General features: G+C 39.1%; 2 protein-coding genes and 1 long non-coding RNA gene across 3 annotated transcripts in view; 2 read left to right on the plus strand and 1 right to left on the minus strand.

Annotated features, from left to right (window-relative positions):
- kirrel2 (kirre like nephrin family adhesion molecule 2) overlaps positions 1-21,548 on the minus strand; it is a 129,931-nt gene extending 108,383 nt beyond the window's left edge. Inside the window, exon 1 of the mRNA XM_088388035.1 lies at positions 21,446-21,548. The gene's annotated coding sequence lies outside the window, so the exon portion shown is untranslated. The remainder of the gene's footprint in view (positions 1-21,445) is intronic.
- Positions 1,227-6,489, plus strand: LOC148392061 (uncharacterized). Its single transcript, XR_015861056.1, has 4 exons — positions 1,227-1,513; positions 1,663-1,746; positions 4,208-4,354; positions 6,151-6,489. It is a non-coding gene; the product is annotated as an uncharacterized LOC148392061 (long non-coding RNA).
- Positions 17,707-22,177, plus strand: fxyd5 (FXYD domain containing ion transport regulator 5). The gene is made up of 10 exons (XM_088388038.1): positions 17,707-17,869; positions 19,283-19,328; positions 19,799-19,840; positions 19,917-20,036; positions 20,104-20,157; positions 20,607-20,678; positions 20,991-21,020; positions 21,468-21,542; positions 21,617-21,662; positions 22,021-22,177. Exons 1-10 carry the CDS (start codon positions 17,810-17,812, stop codon positions 22,061-22,063), a joined length of 588 nt encoding a protein of 195 aa, XP_088244164.1. The 5' UTR covers positions 17,707-17,809; the 3' UTR covers positions 22,064-22,177.
- The last annotated feature ends 227 nt before the right edge of the window (positions 22,178-22,404 follow it).

Below are 22,404 nucleotides of genomic sequence, written 5' to 3' on the forward strand. Positions count from 1 at the left end.
ACGTTCTCGGTAATCACCCAAACAAGACCCTTAATATCGAGATGTGCTGCACTGGCATGGCCACTAACGGAGAGGAACAAAATGATGCTCTGCACAATGTATTCGAGTGTACAAAGAAGGACAGTTAAATATTCTTATTTGCAAGAGCTCATGCACAGCATTTGTGATTATACCCCTGCTAATTTGCCATTTGTATTCACCGAGACAGTCTAAAAGTCTGTTGTTGTGTTCTTGGTACTCGCTTCTGAGAAAGGGAGAAAAAAAGTCTGTCGGCTCACTCACTATATCTATCTATAGATAGATAGATAGATAGATAGATAGATAGATAGATAGATAGATAGATAGATAGATAGATAGATAGATAGATAGATAGATAGATAGATAGATGGATAGATGGATGGATGGATGGATGGATGGATGGATGGATGGATGGATGGATGGATGGATGGATGGATGGATGGATAGATAGATAGATAGATAGATAGATAGATAGATAGATAGATAGATAGATAGATAGATAGATAGATAGATAGATAGATAGATAGATAGATAGATAGATAGATAGATAGATAGATAGATAGATAGATAGATAGATAGATAGATAGATAGATAGATAGATTTTCATATATTTTTATTATTATATAAACTACTATTTATATATATAGTATATATATACATATATATACCTGTATATAGTATTTTATATAATAATAAAAATAAGATAAAAAATATGTATATATCCATCCATCCATTATCTGTATATAATAAAATTATAATAAAATAATATAATAAAATATTTTTTTCCACATATATTCATTATTTTAGGTCTCTCAAGATATTAATAATAATGCTAAGTCAGATTTGTTTTATCCAAATGTCCAGGATGTCCCCTGTTGACTTCCAGATTTTCTAGATTGGATTTGTTTCAATTGGTTGTAAGGGATGCAGTGGCCTCCAAGAAGACTTAGTATTTATCCCTGAATCTCAGCTCACTGCATCGCAACCGAGTCATTTGCCAGGTGTCCATTCTTCAGCTAAATGCGACGGCCAACACATTCTTCCAGCTCGTTGGGCTTTGTAAGGGAAGCGTGAACACTTCTATTTTTCTCTCCTTGGCTTGTTTTGCCTCGTGACCAATAGTTTGCACGCTTCTCAAACGATGCATAATGATGTAAACTGCTTTGCTGGTGTTCTTTTTTTTTCTGTGTGTTTGGCTTTGCTTTAAAATCTTTGTTGTGATTTGTGGGTCTGCTCTGCGCCACAGCAATGTGTCCTAATTGTGCATTTGCTTTGTCGCATGGCCGTCTTTGTGTTTGATGCCATTTCACAGGCGGCAGCCCGCCACAGCTTCAAAGCTCGGCACTGTGCATGAGCATGAAGGGATGTCACTGCGTGTTTGTGGGGAGCAGCGGTCGGACAACAGCTCTGTCACTAGTCATTTTAATGCCTGCCCCTCTACCTCCTACGTTCTTCGCTACTCCCACGTGGACCGATCTGGAATTATTACTGGGAGGTTGTTGTTTTTTACCCGTTGACAGCCATTAGTTACTGTCTCGGTATCTTTAATTCACATACTTTGATGGGGTTGTTATGTGGGCCTTTCCATCCATGCCATTGATCATGCAGAACTGAACTGTACTCCATGTGTGTCTGCTCCACCAGAGTCCAGGTGACACAGATCCAGGTGGTAGATGATGACATGGCAACCATCCCACCGCTCATCCTGCAGGGACAAGCGGGTCAAAGGTGACGTCTCTGTAAAACCGTGTCCTAGTTGAGCTGAGCTAGCAAGTGAGCACTCAGCGCTGCTATTTAGGATCTGAATAAAACATGATAGGTTAGCTAGCATGGGACCCTGCCAAATGTGATTCTCATTAAAGTTCTAATGTATGCAGTTGAAATGAGGATTGCTATCTCCGTGAACACAATCGCGAAGTGTCTAAAGTCGTTATTCTCCGCCGAGCTTGTGTCATCCGGCTATAGTTCCATCATACTCACCGTACGATAACAGTTTCCTGAATGCAGGAACCCACAAACTATCTTGTGAGTGCTGCGGTAATTAAAGTATCTCTCACAAAGCCTATTGTTGGCTTGTCGCGGGATTCCAGTCTGGCCAATCAATAATGCAAGATTAGATGTCACATAGCCAGCAACCAGTGGCCAAAGGGCATGTGTTTGATGAGTGTGGAATGAATACCTAATTTAAAATCATGTTCAGTGTGTATGTGTGTGTCCATGTTATCGGTACACACACACACACACTTTTTTTCCGGTCTGGCCACACTTATTTGGAGATAAGCAACATTGGGAGAAAGTACGGTATTTTCCGGACTATAAGACGCACCTTCAATAAATGGCCCATTTTAAAACTTTGTCTTTATATAAGGCGCACCGGACTATAAGGCACACCATTAATGCATCATGTCAGATTTTTAATCCAAATTAAATCTTTTTTATTTCAACTTCAGACGCAACAAATTACTTTATAATCACAAAATAATGATCCATAGTCTTTTTGATTCATGATTCATAGTCTTCAGCGGGCCACTTATGATTGATTTCATGACACAATGCTTCGGGCCAGTTTAAATGTAGGAATTTGGTCCAAATATAAGGCGCACTGGACTATAAGGCACACTGTTGAGAAAATTTTAGGTTTTTTGGTGCGCCTTGTAGTCCGGAAAATACGGTATGTCCGAGTTGAAGTGTACAAATGATGAGTGTCGACCAAACATTTATGGTGCTCCACTATTGTGTTTTGTCTCATTATTTTTTTCCGCACTGTACTTTTGAAGGCAACTAACGTCACCTTATTTAAATGGTTGACCCATTATTGCATAGCCACCCAAACAACTTTGACTTGAGCCGCTACCATGCAAACATTCCCTCATTAAGGCCGCACGAGTCTACTGAAGCCCCAGGTCCCGCCTCGGGCTTCAGGCCCTCTGCCCCGGTAGTGATGATTAAATAATGCAAGTGTTGAAAATGTAGGGCTGCCTAATTCACCGAAGCCCATGGTACAAGCCTAATAGATTCTGCCATCTTTATCTGATGGACTTGACGGTTGTAGATATTCATTATGTATGGAAAATTGTAGTAGCTTTTATGGCTGGCGATGTAGCCCACTTAACAATGTCGGTCTTTGTTAGCGGACCAATACGAGAAGATCCAACCATCCCAGAGGTTCGTGTCTCTTAAGCTTTTTCTCGGCAGTCTTCTTCAAGTGTGAACATAGTTTGAGACAAGTAGGCGCTAATGGCCTTATTGTTTCAAGTACATGGCACCCGCGGGAAGTATAAAGTGCTTCTCGGGTAGGAGCAAATAAAGACGAGAAGCGAGCAGACGAGGATTCGAGCAGTGAGAATTATTTAGATGGATAGAGTGATGAAAGAAAGGGAATGGGCCGAATGCGAGTCTACTGTCAGCGCGGGGGCCTTCTGCGTCCCAGGACCAATTCTCAGTTGGGCCGCAGAAGCATCTGCGGCGCTCCGACATATAAAGAGGTTAATGGCGTGATGAGGAAAAGCACAGAGGCCAATTAGGACAGGGTTATGAACACATTCAGACGGAAATGAGTGCAAGAGTAATTACAGCAATGCAGCATACCTGTTTAATGGCTTGGCAAATGACGTGTCCCAAGTTGGCATGTTAACCTTTGATTGTGCCTTTTTTGTTTTGTCCCCTTTTCATAACCTCAGATGCTCCCCACAGTGAAAGGATTGAATGTGGGGGGGAAGCGGCTGACACCAAGCCCATCACAATGGCCGGTCATGTTTTTCCACTACCTGGCATTCCTTTTGTTGTTTGTTTCTAATATCTGATCTAGTCTCAACATTTATCACTGACCTTTCTCAATGCACAAATGCAACATATTTTACCGGCTTTAACTATCCCTCTATGCTACGTCTCATAGCACCATAGTCAGCCCAAATCCGAAAAAATGACTTTCATTACCGCCGCGTGACTAAAGGCCACATTTGTCAATGTGCCGAGGAGGGTTCTGTATCTACTGATTGCCTTTTCCAGTTCCCCCTCGGCAGTTTTGAGTTTTCTCCTTTTTTTTTTAATCTGTAGCTTTCCAGCCTGTGATGTTATCCTTTTTTGTCCATTTTTGTGTTGATGTTTACCTCAAATCCAATGCCACCCAACAAAAGATGAAGAATCGACCTCCACTTATTTGTATCGCCTCTCACTCTTTCTTTCACAGGAAAATGAGGAGATGCAGATGGGAGAGAGAACTCATAATGATGAATCAGGCCTGCTCGCCATCTGTAATGGGATGCTGGAATCTACCATTGCGCAGCCAGTAATGTCATTGCCCCCTCTGGCAGTGACAATGTGCATTTTGTCCAGCGTGAGTCCAGATCATGTATCAGTGACAAAGTTTGATAGCTGCAGTCATGCTTTGGAAAGTCTATTCCAGCACTCTGAAGATTAGAGTCCATCTTTTTTTTTTTTTTTTTTTTCAAAGTCAAAGTCAGCTTTATTGTGAATTTCTCCACATGCCAAAGACACACAAAGAAACCGAAATTTCGTTCCCCCCTATCCCACGGTGACAAGACATGGCTCACAACAGACAAACAGTAAACAAGTATAACAAAAGCGTGCTGAACAAATAATGAATAAATAACACAACAATAAATAAATAAATAATTAATTAAGAGGAGCGTAAAAACGCGTACAGCAGACATTCCCGAAATTAGCGCAACAGTGCCGCACGCTACGCAGAAGGGGGTAGCGAGTTCAGGGCCCTAACAGCCTGGAGAAAGAAGCTGTTGGCGAGTCTGGTGGTGCGGGAGCGCAGGCTCCTGTACCTCTTCCCAGAGGGCAGAAGGTCAAACAAGGAGTGAGCCGGGTGACTCACATCTCTGGCAATCGAGGTTGCCTTGCGGGCGAGGTGGGAGGTGTAAATGTCCTTCAGGGAGGGAAGCGAAGCACCAATAATCTTACCAGCCGTATTCACTATGCGCTGCAGGGCCTTCAAGTTCTGTTCAGTGCAGTTACCACCCCAGACAGCGATGCAACTGGTGAGGACGCTCTCAATGGTGCCACGGTAGAATGTAGACAGGACTGCCTGAGGAGCACATGCACGCCTGAGCTTCCGCAGGAAATACAGGCGGCGCTGAGCTTTCTTTGCCAGTGACGAGGTGTTCGCGGACCAGGAGAGGTCCTCACTGATGTGCACCCCCAGGAACTTGGTGCAGCTCACCCTCTCCACCACAGCACCGTCGATGATCAGCGGCAGGTGTGTCGTGTGACCCTTCCGGAAGTCCACAATGATTTCCTTGGTCTTACTGACGTTCAGCAGGAGGTTGTTGTCCCTGCACCACGTGGTCAGAAGGTCAACTTCCGACCTGTACCGAGTCTCGTCGCCCTTCGTGATGAGACCCACCAGAGTCGTGTCGTCAGCAAACTTCACTATGCGGTTGTCGCTGTAGGTCGCAGTGCAGTCATGCGTCAGCAGGGTGAAGAGCAATGGACTGAGCACGCAGCCCTGGGGGGCCCCCGTGCTCAGCGTGATGCTGGCGGAGATTTTGTCGCCAACACGCACCACCTGAGGCCTCTGACAGAGGAAGTCCAGTATCCAGTTGCAGAGGGTGGTACTGAGGCCCAGCTCGTCGAGTTTGGAGATGAGTCGCTGCGGCACAATGGTGTTGAAGGCAGAGCTGAAGTCCACAAACAGCAACCTCACATATGAGTCCTTTCTCTCCAGGTGGGTGAGGGCCGAGTGGAGGGCAGAGCAGATGGCATCCTCAGAGGACCGCTTGGCACGGTACGCAAACTGGAAAGGGTCAATGGTGGGGGGGAGAACGGACTTGATGTGCTCCAAGACCAGCCGCTCAAAGCACTTCATGATGATGGGCGTCAGTGCCACAGGGCGGTAGTCATTGGTAGTCATCTGTTAGTGTTGGTTGATTTTTTTTTTTTCCTTGTAACTGGAAGGTGGCAACCAACCATTCTACGTTTGATTCACGGACTTGAAAATTGCATTCTTTATTCTAAAACCTGAAGGGATCAATATGGTTGCTCTAGTTCAATCCATTCTTTTAAATTCTTAAAGGGTATTGTATTTTTTTTTACTCAAGGTAGGCTATGGAGGATTGATCTAATCAAGTCTTCCAAGTCAATTCCAATGTTTCTAAATTGCAGATTTTGGAAACATTGGATGAGATCTTGAATCTGGTTGTGGCGCTACTGCCCCTCCTTCTACGGAGGCCTCCCTCATTACGTGGAAAAGCATGCTCCTTGGACATACACTCCATGTTCCAGGCATGTTCCACCCAGAAGGAAGCCTCAGGGCAGACAGAGTGCAGGGACGATGTTTGACAGCCTTATGTGAGAGCACCTCAGTGAAATTATAAAGTTGGAGGCTGTGCACGGGAAAGTTTGGATATACCTTTCTCAGATGACACAAATGGATGAATGAATGGATGTGCATTTATTGTGTGTTGTGTAGCTTTCTAAACGACGAGCCTTCTGGCAATCAAACCTCAAGAATGGAGCACAGCGAAGGAAGATTGCCAGTCAAGGGCAAGAGAAACTTTGCACAAAGCCATAGAAAACAAAGTCTAGAGAGACAGTTGTTGAAGTCACCACAATGATCTATCAATGGTGAAATCAATATCAGTTGCCATTGCCAATGTTTGTGTCGGCCTTGGTCAGTTTTGACCGTTTATTTTTTTAAAGTCGATTTTTAGCCATCTTTAATAAAATGGTTTGGTTTGCCGACATCTGTATACAATAAATGATTAATTAATCAAAATGGAGCTATATTATTTGAAATACAAATTAGAAGAATAATTTATAATACATTTTTAAAAAGTTGAGCGTAGTAGTCACAGTTGTTAAAATGAGGCCACTCATTTGTTTCGTGTCGACTCTGTACCAGAATTTTAATTGAAACGCAGTGTTGAAAACATTAACCTTAGAGAAGTTAATTATGGCAGTTTGAAGTCAATTGAAAAGGAAGTCAAGCAACTAGTAAACCACTGATAACATCAATCTGAAGTGGAATTTAAATGAGCTTTCCAACAAGTGATTGTTTATTAAAAGGAACTAATGTGACCATAAGAGCTATTGTATTGGAGTCTTTCTGCCCCCTACTGGTCATAAATCACTGCATGCATATGAAAATGATCAAAGTCAATGGTCAGGGCGCCAACGGATTATGCATGTCACGTATTTGACAGTGGAGGTTACATTTTCCCTTTGGTTCTCATTCGGCAGAATCGGAGAGAGGAAAAAAAAATCTTCTCTGCAGCTTTGTCCGAATTTTATCAGCCTTTCGCAGCAACATTACAATAGCGTAGGAGGGCCACTAAGGCTACACAAGTGTGAAGTGAAGAGAATTGCTACTTCTGAGCATCAACGCTTACAGGAACTTATTCCATGCCTCTATCTCTACCTTATCACTCAGCTCACAGCACTTCTTCAGCCTCTTTCAGATAATGCTGTTCTGATATACTCTATATGTATGTCCAAGTTTATAGCCTCAAGATGCAAGTCGTCACGGTATCCCTGCAGCTGCACCACCTTTATCTGCACAAAACATTGGACATGTTTAATATAAATCTCATAAACTATACTTCAGGGCTGGCTCTGTCTCTAAATTTTCACTACATATTTAATCTCGTGAGTTTATGGTAGGTTTTAAAGTCTTAGCGTTTGAAAGGGAGAGAATGTTTTTGGTATCCAAATAAGACTGACCTCTTTGCTCCGGAATGTTATAAGTGGAGCTGATAGTGGAAATTATTTATTCAGTAAAGTGGGGTGCAGCCTGCAGCGAGAGAGGAGTCGGCAGAGCATCATCCTCTTGTGTTGCTTCTCCTCATCTCTTCCCTTTCTCCTAAAAAGCACCCTCCATTTTTTTTCTCATGCGCCAAATGTAATCCACTTTTTTTTTCTCCGCCTAGCCTGGCCTCGCTTCGTCTTATCTTTTTTTTTTAAACAATGCTGATAATGATAAATGCTTCCATTGTTTTAGCTGGATAAATTATCCACTTTGTTGTGAGAAAGATTAACCATTCCTGCCTGTGTTTCCAAAACATTTCAAGAAAAAAAAAGAAGCTCTACCAAAGGCAACAGACTAATAAATAAATGAAGTCAGCTATTAAGTAATGCGAAGTGTTTGCTGTCAAAAGAAATCTGCTTTCAAAGCTATTTGAATGAACCGCGAGATAAAGACAAGAAGCTTTGCAGGCTCGCTGACGAGTTTTGACCTTGATGATGTTGATGTCTCTCGGCTGATATCATTTCAGGATTTATTCATCATATCTCCCACCATTAAAATAGAGCACCACTTCAGAGTATTGATAAACGCCTGCCTGTCAACAATGCTTCACCCTCAAATCAGACGTAAGAAAAAATGAAAGCAAACCACTTAATCCACCAAGACCCTTACTTTGCATTAATATGAAATTAAGCAAATCACGACATGCTTAGAATACAAAACTACAAAAACACCGTGATTAATCTACATCCTCCTTCTTCCTATTTTTCTCTCGATGGGGGTATAAAATGACCACAATATATTGCCAACCGAGCACATAAAATTGAAAATAATAACAGAATCTGGGGGTGTATTTGATAGAAGAAAAGAAAGGAAAAAAAATATCTCGTAAGTTTCTTCCACCTTCTATTTCTATTAGAGCGCGTCAGCTGCTGTCTCGCCATAACAGCTCTCAGAGAGAGATGGAAGGCCAATGGCAAAGAACAATTTTATATAGTCCAAATGTGTTGATCCAGACATGACAAATGTCATTGGACTATGTTTGGGCCACACCACTCATTTTTGCCACCATCATGTTATTTATTAGAGTCATATGAAAGTAAAGATCTTTCATCAAAATCAATTCCCTTTTCAGATCCTCCTTTATCTTTCTTACCCACCAGGTCAACATTAGTTTGCGCCAAAGATTACGTCGAACCATCAAAACAGGATGTGAGCTTGATTATGGCTCCCTCTTATAATTAAAGAGAGGCTTAGCCATACCATTGGGACCAGTCGAGTTGTTTCCTGTAAGTGGACACATTTCCTCCCTGAGCGATAGTCTAAAATGTGCCCAGTCTGAATCCACCCCCAAAAAAAAAATCTCTGTCCGTCAATGCAACGGGGAGGGAGCGGCTCCACTGATTACAATGCAGTGTTGCCAGTCGCCGCCACAGGTCAGTCGGAGATCACAAAAATTCAACTGTGCTATTCAATTAAAATGTCATTATCCACAGTGAATTCATACCTAAGCTATTTATGCAGATAGTGAACTTTTATTTTTCTGAAGAGCACATAAGATGCCGAAGCCATACTAAATGATGACTAGCCCTCTAAAAGTAGGTAAATAGTCTAAATGAAATGGCGTTAAAAGCTATCAAAGTAACAATTGAAGCCTTTTGTTTATAAATGATAGCTTCCAAATTGGTCTGGTGGTATAGTGGCTTGCTTTGTTGCCAAGGCAACCATGCATCATCGAGTTTTATAAGCTTTTAACTTGCTTTTTTTTTTTTTTTTTGCTTGACATTAAGTATAGAATTATGATTTATTGTACAGTGACTAACTGAAATGACGTGTTGGGCTGAGCTACTGCCTACTGGATGGATGGATGGATGGATGGATGGATGGATGGATGGATGGATGGATGGATGGATGGATGGATGGATGGATGGATGGATGGATGGATGGATGGATGGATGGATGGATGGATGGATGGATGGATGGATGGATGGATGGATGGATGGATGGATGGATGGATGGATGGATGGATGGATGGATGGATGGATGGATGGATGGATGGATGGATGGATGGATGGATGGATGGATGGATGGATGGATGGATGGATGGATGGATGGATGGAAATTTCTGTGGAAACAATTGTTCCAAATAGGTATGAAAAAAAGTTGCTCACAGCCATCTTTCTCTTGAGTTTTATCGGAATGACTCGCCACTGTTGTATATTTATGACATTGACTTAAAATACTGTAAAGTCGCGCTTCCCGACTCAATTAAGTCCTTACCATCACTTTAAAGGCCGCTGGGAATTGATATTGGCGCAGCAGCTAGCTAAATCATGTTAATGTATACAACTTCAAGGCCATGATTGTTTTTTTTTTTTCTTGCGTGAGACGATGGGTTGTCATGGCGCCCAAAGCTTTATTTGCCCCTCTTCTAGTCGTTTATCAATCCAGGTAAATTGCACTCTCATATCCCTTTGTTTACTCTGATGTCCTTGAGAATCCCTCGTTAGCTCTCGCTTCCTGGAGTTGATCGCTAATATTTGTCATCCATAATTGAGGAAAGCTATTTGAGCGTTTTTTTTTTTCTATATCCTCAATATCCAATTTAAGGTCCATGTACTACGATGCTCTTCGTCTTCACTAGTAAGACAATTTAGTGCACTGCAAGAATGACGGACTTGCTCTTTTTCCACTATTTCTGCCACTTATTGTATTTTTTCCTCATTACTGCTTTTTATATGACTACTATTATTTGCTATTGTTTAATTATTCGACAAAAAAAACAACTAAAAAGAAAAATTAAGGACTTTCAGCCCATATGAACGTTATCTTGCCAATGTGCAATTGTTATCTCAGGTAGAGGTGTCAAACGAAGCGAGCAAAGAAAAAAAAAAGGTGATCTTTGTTGCTATGGATCACCCGGGCAGCTTTTGGTCCAATTACGGCATCTTCCTTCATGACTAAGCTCCCAATGCTCCAACCTAAAGCGGTGACTCAGAAGCATGATGCAATTGTCAACACACAACCTCACGGCCCCTCTCATCTCTGCCAACCATCTTCGTCTTCCCAGGGACACATTCATCCCTCAAAGCTGTCCCTTCTGTCTTGCTTTCATATCTTTTATCTTATATTATAGCTTCATGTCCTTTCTTTCTCTCCCGTTGCTTTCTGCTCATCCCCCCTCTTAGCTTGTATTTTTCTTTGCTCTTACCTCACCCTGACCTTGCTGTTACATCGATCAAGTTCGGGTCTTGTGAGATGATGCTAGTCTTTTCAAACTGTAATTTCCTAAACACTAAAACTTTCCCCACCTGAGTTTGCCCCCCCCACCTCTTGGGGCTTGGATGGAAAGAAGTGCATCACTGCATTTGGATTGTTTACCATATATCCAAATATGTGGTATAGTGCCCAGGAACAATTTTTTGCTAGATCTTAAGACAGCACAAAGTTCCAAACATGTAAAAAAAAAAATTGTTAAGACATTTATGCATGGAGGAAAGACTATTTTCAGCATGTTTTTTTAAATTAAAATGTTCAGGGTCAAGACTTGTGTGAAGATCTCCATAAGGGGCCAGTCATTGTGAGAAGATCAACGCCTCGTGGACCATGCATCAGACGAAGTCAATGAGAGCTACGCTGCAGTAAGAGCAGGAGAAGAGCGGAAAGGAGAGGAAATGGAAAGATGACAGGAGGAGGCAATTTAGAAAATATGCAGAGGTGCAGAAAGGGAGTAAACAGATGAGTGGATGAAAAAAAATAGGTGTGGTGAGGGGTGACGCTATCCTGCAGAGGAGAATCTATCTATACCTGGGGGGGAAATGGATAGCTAAACTAATGAAACCTTTAGCTGTTCACGCTGATGGAACACGGATCAATAACTCGCAGTTAGTATTCAAAACAAGCATCGATTCGTGAAGATTTATCATTTTCTACTTCCAATAAGCCCACAATGAATGTTTGTATATAGCTGAGGGAATATGTAACAGCATTTTTCTTTGTGTAAAAAAAACAAAACAATTAATAAGGCTATATTATATATGTACAGTATATTATGCTATAAATAACAATGATGATGTCATAATTGGTCTTTGGACTTTAGCTTAGAAGAAAAACAAATTGCTAAATAATTGAGATATTATTAATATTTATTATAATATATATGATAATATTTCTATTTATTATTTATATTGCTAAATAATTGAATTGTATACAGTAAAAAGTATTGCTAAAGTATTGTATGGTAAGTAAAGTAAAAAGTATTGCTTTGTACTGCTTTTGTGTATTAATTTAAAAAATAATCAAATATACTCTGATGTACACTCTGAGTTGGTTCGAAAAGCAGACAAACCTCCCACACTCCAAAATGACTTCAAACCTTAATGTGCTCTTAAAAAAAAAACAAAAAAGACTATAGTCCAGCTTTTGCGATTGCTATGTTTTGTGTCCTTTTCGTACACTTGATTAAAGTCTATTGAACTTACTGTTCAAGGTTTGCAAAAGGTGAATCAATAAAAACAAGGCATCCCCTGAGAGAGAGAGAGAAAGATAAAAAGCATCTCTGTATTTGTGTGTTACTTGGGAGAAAGCTTTCAGACACCTGGATTGGAGATTCAAAGAGGGTCACTTTGGGTCAGAGACATTGTGATGCTATCTTTTGCTTTTGTTTTGATTTCAGGAAAAGCTCTTTTTATTATTACGCCACCAGAGACTACACGGTATCACTGAGGTCACATCCTGTGGAATGTATCAAACATTCCAGCCAATAAAACGCAATCCAATCTGACATATTGTCAAATGACAGCTATGTAATATCAAAAATCTGTTTTTACATGTTTTCAATATGTGTCAAATGTTTTATGTGACCTCATTTCAATCTACACTATCTCTTGAATGTCTTGTACCACCTACAAATTTACAATTTATCAGGTCATATTCATGCAACATGAATTAAGCTGTGTATGTACGATGTCAGAAGGCTCATCAGTGAATTGGTGGAGGTTAGTATAAAAAAGAAAAAGCAGCAAGATCTTCCCTTTGAGATGCCAAGCCATTCAGTCTTAAATGAGAAGGTCAGACCGAACAAATAAAGCACAATATTCAGGGGAGGTTGTGTACAAAAAATGTTATTTCCAATATTTCTGCTGTCAAAAGAGTACAGTGCAGAATAATATACAGTTATTCCATATTTTACTAGTAGGTAGAACATTTTATTAACAAGTCTTTATTTGGTACACAGCATAAATGCTTATGATGTGTTGAATACAAAAGACGAATGTCTATATGAAAGCCATTATATGTTCAAGTTCAATGAAGTGCTTTGAAATCCAATATTTTTTTATAAGTATTTTAAGTATATGACATTTTTTGAGTTCACCAACCTTTTTAAACAGCCATTCATCCGTCTATTTTCTATAGCGCTTTATTTGATCTGATCTCGGGTCAACTGGAGCCTGCGGCAGCTTTTTATTTTTTACATCTTGGTATTATGCTCATAAAAATGATTAACCAGTGTTATGATTGTTAATAATTGTACCCCCACAATTTTGATGCAAAATAATTATTTCTTAATGTGGCTTTTTTTCACCACTAAATAAATGTACTCAAATTAAAAATTGGATTTTCCTCTTAAAAGAAATAGTCTGAATTATTCAAGTTCACATTTTGCCCAAAGAAATTCATCTCACTGAGCTCCTGACAGTGATAAGCATTTTGATATATTTGAAACATGACGGCACTGTAAAAAGCCGCAATATTTTTGCAATAATGCTAATTCTGCTAATGTTAAGTCTGTCGGAACTGAATAGAATCAATCGAAATACTTCAGCTTCTGAGCTTCCATATAATACATGTGCACCTTGCTTCACCTTACGGTGTCCAACATTTCTTATTAAAATCATCTTTTATTCATTGACAATGTAACAAGGGAAAGGCAGCGAGTGGAGCAATTTTGTGGAACAGAAGTGTCAGATCAGTAGCCGGCATAGAACATTTATTTTTCCACAAGGTTAAGAAACCTTCAAACCGCAATAATCATCAGAGAAGCACATACACATCCCACACAAATTCATCTACCTTGAATAAAAAAAAAGTAACGAAGGTCATGGAACACATAATCCCTTCTCTATTCAAGCTAAAGTATCATTCAAAGTGTCTCTCAATCAAACAAAGACAAAGTAAACTGTGGTTACTGGCACCAATTAGATTTTGTCATCTTAATGTTGTTAAAACAGCCAATTCTGAGAGATGCCCTTGAGGATGTACTTTTGTTTTTTACGGTAAGATTACTATTTTGAATGTGTCAATTTTCTGTACATTTGGACTTTTTTTGTAATTACTAAAGGCTAATGGCTTTCACATTTTCAGAGAGAGTTATTTTAATTTGGTTTTGTTTTGGTCTGCTTCACTTTGTGTCCTTGGTAACCCACACACAGATACAATGATTTCTGGATCCGGCCCTCAGCTTTTATGGCTTCTAAAAAAAACTTAATAGAAAGTGGAACTGCATGTTCGGCGTAAATAAATATTATCAATAAAAATTATATTTCTGACTCATTTAAAATATATGTATCCACTATGGTAAGCATTCTCAAGTGGTCATTAAATACTTGTGAGAGCCATTTTCATTCAACTTAATTTTAAATATTTTTCTATTTAAAAATTGACCTTCAATAAATAAATAAATATATATATCATGTCATTAAAAACTGAGATATAAAGTCAAATTAAACATTAAAATTGCACAAAATAAGTCGCAATATCTCAGCACAAATACATGTAAGCCAATTAATTAAATACCAATTAACGAAATACCATGATAGCGCCAAATGAAGGTCAATTGTATTCAATCGTTCACTTCTCCAGAATCTCTGCATTTGCTTCAAAACTGAAGAGATGTAAAAATATATATATATAAACCTGTATATTCATTGTTGCCATTCATACAGGAGAAAGATGTGACGGCATTCAATTCTCTGGAGCAGTTCTGAATTAATATTTATCAAGCAACATAGCAGAAACATAAATTTAATAAACCACATCATGCCCACTAGAGATGCTGAATTAATTTGTAGCCATCTGTGCAGATCACTACAGATGCATTTAGTAGTTGTTCAGGTTTTGTTTTGACTAACCAAACAGATGATGGAAAAATGTCAAATGAAGATAATAGACTGCTGGGAAGGCAGTTTCATAGAAGAAAATACCAGTAAATACCTATAGCGTTACATCTGGAACACACTCAAACAGTCGAGCAAACAGTGACGCGTGTCACATTGTGTTTGTGTCTCTTTTTCAGCCCCTCATAGCTTGTTTGGGTCCCTTTTGCTCTGCACAATACACAGAACAAGAGCGTTGAGGCTCACATTTGTCTGCACAGGGCCATTATATTTTAGCCTCTAGCTTCAGCTTTTCCCCTCTAGCGCGATTCGTCACATCAGTCACATGAGCAAACACATGCAGACAGCTGAAACGCAATGCTGGATTGGGAAACGTGTTGTTTTTTTTATTCTCTTACATCTCACATTATGCTTCTTCTGGGGAGTCTTTTTATTTCCATTACTGTTAAACTAAGTTTTTATTTATTTCTTAATCCATTTATTTTATTTTATGTTATGTTATGTTATGTTATGTTATGTTATGTTATGTTATGTTATGTTATGTTATGTTATGTTATGTTATGTTATGTTGTTACGTTACGTTACGTTACGTTACGTTACGTTACGTTACGTTACGTTACGTTACGTTACGTTACGTTACATTATATTGTGTTATGTTATGTTATGTTATGTTATGTTATGTTATGTTATGTTATGTTATGTTATGTTATGTTATGTTATGTTATGTTATGTTATGTTATGTTATGTTATGTTATGTTATGTTATGTTGTTATGTTATGTTATGTTATGTTATGTTATGTTATGTTATGTTATGTTATGTTATGTTATGTTATGTTATGTTATGTTGTTACGTTACGTTACGTTACGTTACATTACATTATATTATATTATATTATATTATATTATATTATATTATATTATATTATATTATATTATATGCAAGTCTATACTGATAGGAGCTCGCATGCCAACTTAAAGATAAGTCTCCCTGTTTCCTTCAGATATATTTCCTCTATTAGGCTCACTGTTTTCCATCGCGAGCTGTCAACACACATTTGGCTCGTTACCAAATGCTTGCTTACGTTCAAGCCGCTAAATGCGTTGTGAAATCTAGATGCATCATCAGCAACAGTCATGTGCTTGACAGCTGAAGACTCTGTCAACTCTGTCTATTTTTCATTCATGTTGCCTTGTGAAGAATCTCCAGGGAGCTTGAACATACATGAGCACACAATTAAGAAGGAAAAAAAAAGAGGAACAAATACTTGGCTTGCAGCCTGTTTTCACATCCTTCCTAATGTTTTCCTGGCTGCTATTCTGAATAAACAAATCCAAGCAGAGAGTAAAAATGTTACAATTGCTTTACAAGGCAGTGCCTCAAATTCCTGATGCATTGATGGCGGCACAGGCAAATATCACTCAAAGACACTCCCCAATTCACTCCCTTGTCCTTAAGACAGGAATCAGCGGAATTTAAAAATGTCTTAAAGATGAACCCAACAAGTCCACCCTTCATTATTCAGTCTAACGCTAACGAGAAAGGCCAGCCTCATTTGTGGAATATAAAAATATGTTGTGCCATATGCCCGTAACCTCCGGCATTATAGTGAGATACAACATGGCTGTTTCTGAACTTCCTATGATGATGGTAATGATGAATATATGTAAATATAATGTAGAACTGCTTCAGAAACCTAACGACCCTGAAAAATAACAAGATGTGCTTTGCATTTTTATCACAGCAATAAAGCTACATTCATATCCATATTTTGCCTGAAGCCACGAGGTTAACATTTGTTGCCAAATCCAGACTTTATCTCTTTTGGTTGTTCTCATTAACCTTGCGTTAACTGTATGCCTACAACGTAAAACAAGACACAAAGTTTAAATTTAGTTTTGCGTTATTTGTAAATATTTCTTTTCATTTTTATAAACAAATAAGCTCAAACACAAAATTACTCCAGAGTAAAACAAAGAGTTATTGTGTATGTCTTACATGATTAGTAAAAAAGAATAATAATGACTTTAACTTTGTGACTGTAGAAGGTGGGCGTTGACAAAAATGAAACAGTCACCATCAATGATTAAACTGATAAAGTTATTCTCAGCAGGAGGGGGAGGTCAAGCATACATCATAAATTAATTCTGACGCAGAAAATTCTGGTGATGTTAGATAAAGTGATGAGTCTAAATCACTGACCTGACATATGCTCAGCGTGAGTTGTTAATTTATGCAAAAGAACAAGCTGAGTTACAAGCGGAAGGGCAGAAACTCCTCTGCACACGTGGATGAATTGCAGGCTTTGTCTAATCTTGTGTAATACACACACACACAAACACACACACACACACACATGCATGCACACTGCATGATTATTTGTACATTATTATGGGAAGGTATGACTGAAAAGAAATTTGCCGGCAATGTATTTCCAGTGTGTTTATATTTCATACAGAGCAGGGGTTAAAGTGCCTGTGTCAACTTTAAGCGGTCTACAAGAGCAGATAAAATTTCTTAATAAATGTTCAAATTAATTTCAAATTATTTTTCAAAAAATTATTTTATTTTTAAAATTATTTTCAAATAATATCAAATTAAATCAAATTTTATTTGCATGTAATTTTTCATAGGTAAAAATGCAACATTTTTTTTCAATTATTTTTGTTCAGTAAATTGGACTATTATTCATGTTCCTACAGGGCTTTTTTTTTTTTTTTTAGATTTATCACCGACATGGACCATTAATGCATAAATATTTCGGATTGTGCTAGAACAATGATCTGTGTTACTGAGAGCGCTGTGAGTGAGGGAGAGTGAAAGACAAAGGATTTGTAGTGGGGGGGAGGGAACTGATGACAGAGTTGACATGTCTGGATGAGGAAGTAGTGACGGCGAATACGCGGGTGTGGCCGCTGGGCCGTTACCTCCTCAGCCTCTCCGAATGAGGAAGCGAAAGCCTCGTACATGATGAGGGTGAACAGGATGAAGCTTTGGCGCGGGCTGCCTCACACAATGGACACAAAGGTAGGCACGTTAGCCTCCGATGGATTATTCCAAAGGCCTATTTGGGTTAAGGGCGATTGATGGCGGCTGACAGACAGAGGCAGACGGAGATGTGACAAACTGGCGGGTCACGAGGGGGTGGGTAGAAACCTTTAAGGCCCTGAGGGGAACAGGCCTCGGCTTTGACATATGCTATGCAGAGAGATGAAGATTGGCATGACCTGCTAATGTGAGCTGTCACAGCTCATGGCAGCCTGGATGCTCACCTGTCACACTCGTCCAAGCCTGGAGGACGAGCTGCCACCAGGATAGGTCAAAAATTCAACGAGGGGGATGGGGAATAAACTTCTTAATTTTTACCTCCTCTTGAGTCTAGATACACACTGAGAAAAAAAAAAACGCTGTAGTGGTTTTGGGTCATTTACGGGCGTTGGAGGAATCTATATTCTAAGTCAGCGGTAAAGGATTTCCACTATCTTACAAGCAAAATGTTGACACCTTGTCCAATTCCACATTTTAATTGGTGACAGGTCCACGCTTGAAACACGTGTTGAAGTTTGATCGATATAAACTAGTGTGGGAGGATTGTGAACCCAATTGGCAGCCTCTATAGTTATTGTTTTGTTTTTTGGGAAGGAAAATGAAAAGTGTTTGCCATAATGTGGGCATCTTTAAAAACGATGACATTTAAAGTAAAGAGTAGTGTGGGGGATGTTGCTTCAAAGAGGAAGGAGAGATGCCAAATGTGGTGTCGACCGCAATGCAAACTTCCTGTTTGCATTATCAAATAAGCCTCCATGGTTTGAGTGCTCCCATTTTTTAATATCCAAGTCCTATTTTACCCCTGCTGTGTACATATTATACGCACAATACCTTGTCTATAATTCATTGCTTTGCTTCTGTCATGTCGTAACCGTGGCAACCGTCAATGACAAGTTAGTTGAGTACATATCACGAGGCTTTAAGTATTTTAAAAATACAACAGGGTTAGATGATTTAATGATATAGACACCCAGCTGTCAATAGCACTATTGTAGAAAATCAAAAATATTGTACAGCATAGTAATGGACTAAATGTTCCTGTAAGAAGTAATTAAAAGAGGAAGAATTTGTTTAGCTGTCAAACTGTCATCATTATAAACCTTTTTTTAGCAATGTTTGAAGTAACACTTTAACATGACCAACTGTCAAGTGTAAAAATAAATGAAGGTCTCAACCTGTTACACATGTGCCTCACATTGTAGAATTCAAAACAAATATAAGTTAGCAACTCAGAACACAAACTTTTTAAGGTTTCTCCTGCCGAAAAGGCAAAACTCACAAGAGTTAGGCTAACAGGTAACCGAATCCACTGAAGTTCTCCGACATAATAAAGTGAAGTGTGTTCGGGTAGTGTGTTATTTGTTTAATAAAAATATGTTAATTCTATTTTAGATTTACTTGGCTTTTCTGGTTTGTCTGCTGTCAGCATTCTCAAATGGTAAGTGACACAACTGCCTAAATTTGAAATGTTACCACGATGTGGTTGAAATGGTTCACATTTTCCTACAGTGTTTCGTAGATATATTAAACTAAGATGATCACAGATCACGGAAAGTTCCTCAGCCCAAAAAAGTTTTGAAAAGCGAGTTGATGATAATCGGAAGGTACTGGGAACCTGAGTGGGTAAACAAAGGCCTTCCTGTGCTTTGATTGGCCCACAACAATCCATCTCTGTGGTGCTTTCATGAGAGTCACGTCACTATACCCCGCTCACAAGACTATTATTTTGACATACTATGAGGCCTGTGCGTTGGGCATGGCCAGACTCATTGTCACGTGGATGCCAGGACAACAGATGAGAACATTGTGTGAAGCGGTCACAGCACTGTGCTTTGTTCTCCTTGTAAATTCCACTACTACTGGAGCTTGTTATCAAATATCGACCACTATGATTACTTGTCTACGCAGTGTCAAAGGCTATCACAGCTGAACCTTTCGTGTCAACACCTGGTATGTCGATTTATACCTTCCATCATTTCATCCATCAATGGCATTGTGATTTAATGCAACAAAATTGGTGTAACAGGAGAAGGACTGGAACTCATGAGTACTGCTGACCCTTTAATGATCACCTTAAACCAAAGCATCATCACCATCAATCCAGTGAACATCAGCACAACCAAACCGGAAGCTAGCACACTAACAGGTATCAGATTGAAATTCAAAAACATCGATCCTTTTACACTGATGTGACTTATCGTGAATCTTTGCAGTTTCCAGTGAGGGGACAACAGAACGCCCAACAGGACACTTGACATCCACACCAGGTAATAGATAGTAGGTCAGGAGAAGGGGACAGATGTAAAATGAATCCTGAGGTCATTTGATTCAAGGGACCTAGGGCTGAAACGATTCATCGAGTAATTTGAAAAATTTGATTAGAAAAATGCATTTATTATAACAAGCGAAGGATTCATATACTATATATATATATATACAGGACTGTTTCAGAAAATTAGAATATTGTGATAAAGTTCTTTTATTTTCTGTAATGCAATTAAAAAAACAAAAATGTCATACATACTGGATTTATTACAAATCAACTGAAATATTGCAAGCCATTTATTAATTTAATTTTTGTTTTTTTAATTGCATTACAGAAAATAAAGAACTTTATCACAATATTCTAATTTTCTGAGACAGTCCTATATATATATATATATATATTATATATATATACATATATATATGTGGGTTTTTTTTCCCCACTTGACAGCCACAGTAACATCCTCCGCAGCCACGACGACGAAAACCACCAAAAACGAAACCCATCAAGATCCTGCCTGGGGTAAGCAAACATTTTCTTACTCCATCGTCACATTAAATGCCCCAGGCGTCTACAGTTTTATTGTTATCTCATGGCAGGCTGACAATGTCACTATTCCCAGCCTAGCTGACAAAACTCACGGAAGACTGGAGGAACAGAGCACCTCGCTTTCTGTCTTGCAGACAGATTAATGTTCGATTGTACCTTTTTGAGAGAGGAGAGAAGATGTTTGTGATACATTGTCGTCTATGTGTCAGCCGGGCTGCGAGACGTGTCACCTATCCAGATTGTGTTTTTCCCCGCTTTCAACATATTTCTCTACTTTTGTTGTAGATTCAGCTTGGGATGAAGCTTTCACATATGGTAAGGATTCATTAATCCCACTCTCCTTTGCGGAGTTTTCTCCAGGTACTCTGGCCTCCTCCCACTTTCCCAAATGTTCAGTTCACGAAAGACTCAACTAATGGTTGTTTCTCTAAATGTGCCCTAACGATTGTCCTTTATAGCCCACCAAACTCAAAACTTAAACGCCTTTCAAATTTTAAGACAAATGTCTGATGAAACGGTGGTGTTCAATCACCTGCCTGATCAGAAAGAATCAAAATTGTGGGCCTTATTTTTATTTTTTTAAACAGATGCCAATACGTTCGGTGTAAAAATGGAAGTCTTCGAAGTCCGCCAAACTGATTTTCACAGTTAACACTGCGTTAACAGTGACAATAAAGGAATTCAATTAAATTCAATTGTCACAATAGAGAAAGTGCTTTGTGTTTTTTGTGGAAACTTACGTTATCCTTGTGCTATTTTTAGATTACTGGTCCCTGCAAGTGACTGGACTGTGCATCGCCGCAGCTCTTTTCCTGATTGGCCTCATGGTCTTGGGCTGTAAGACAATATCGATATGTAATTTCTTGAAATTGCTATGATTAACTTCAACGTCCTCCTCACTCTTTCTGTAGGTGGTAAAGTCTGTCGGCTTCCCAAGTGTCGCAAAAGGTCATCAAAGTAAGGATTTTTATTTCTTTACTGAGAAAACAATGCATTAATAAACTCTGTATTCTGAGTGGTTTGAGAAGGTGCAAAATGTATTATTTTGTTTTTTTGCAGTAAAATAAAATAAAGTTCCAATACACAGGAGGGTTAGCCAGGCTGAGTAATTCATATTACACCAGTGGATGACATACGACACACAATCAATCACTTGAATCAATAGTCCAAGAGAATGCTGACTAAGATGTTTGCGATGATTAAATGATCCAAATCATAAGAATCTTTATAACCCCCCAAAAAATACAAGGGTTATTTTGCTTTCAGAGGTATAGTCATTGTCAAGATAATTATCTTTTGTTTTGTTTTTTTCCAGGTCATATAGAGTGGAGCAAAGAAATGAAGAGACATTCTCATAATAGCCAGTGACGACTTTAACGAGGTTTTACGTGTCAAACGGACAAAGCATAAAAGTGGTACTGAATTTGTTGAATATTTCTTTATCAACCAATAAAATGACTTATTTCCATTAAGCCGTATTCAGTCACATATGACAATTTTCTACAAAGCGTTTCAATTCCAACAGTATGTAAAACTGGAACTTTTTGAACCCGACAGTGTTTCGTAAAAGGCGAGTGAATCGCTTAGTGGTTCGACGCTAATGAATAACCAACTTGAACGACAGGGGCATTATCTCTGCATTGCTATGACAACTAATATCGCTGGTACAAGTGGGTGGAAGAGGACAAAACCGCACCAG

The sequence above is a fragment of the Syngnathus floridae genome, chromosome 10, assembly GCF_059516105.1.
Source record: "Syngnathus floridae isolate MCC-2025c chromosome 10, RoL_Sflo_1.0, whole genome shotgun sequence".
Classification (NCBI taxonomy): Eukaryota; Metazoa; Chordata; class Actinopteri; order Syngnathiformes; family Syngnathidae; genus Syngnathus; species Syngnathus floridae.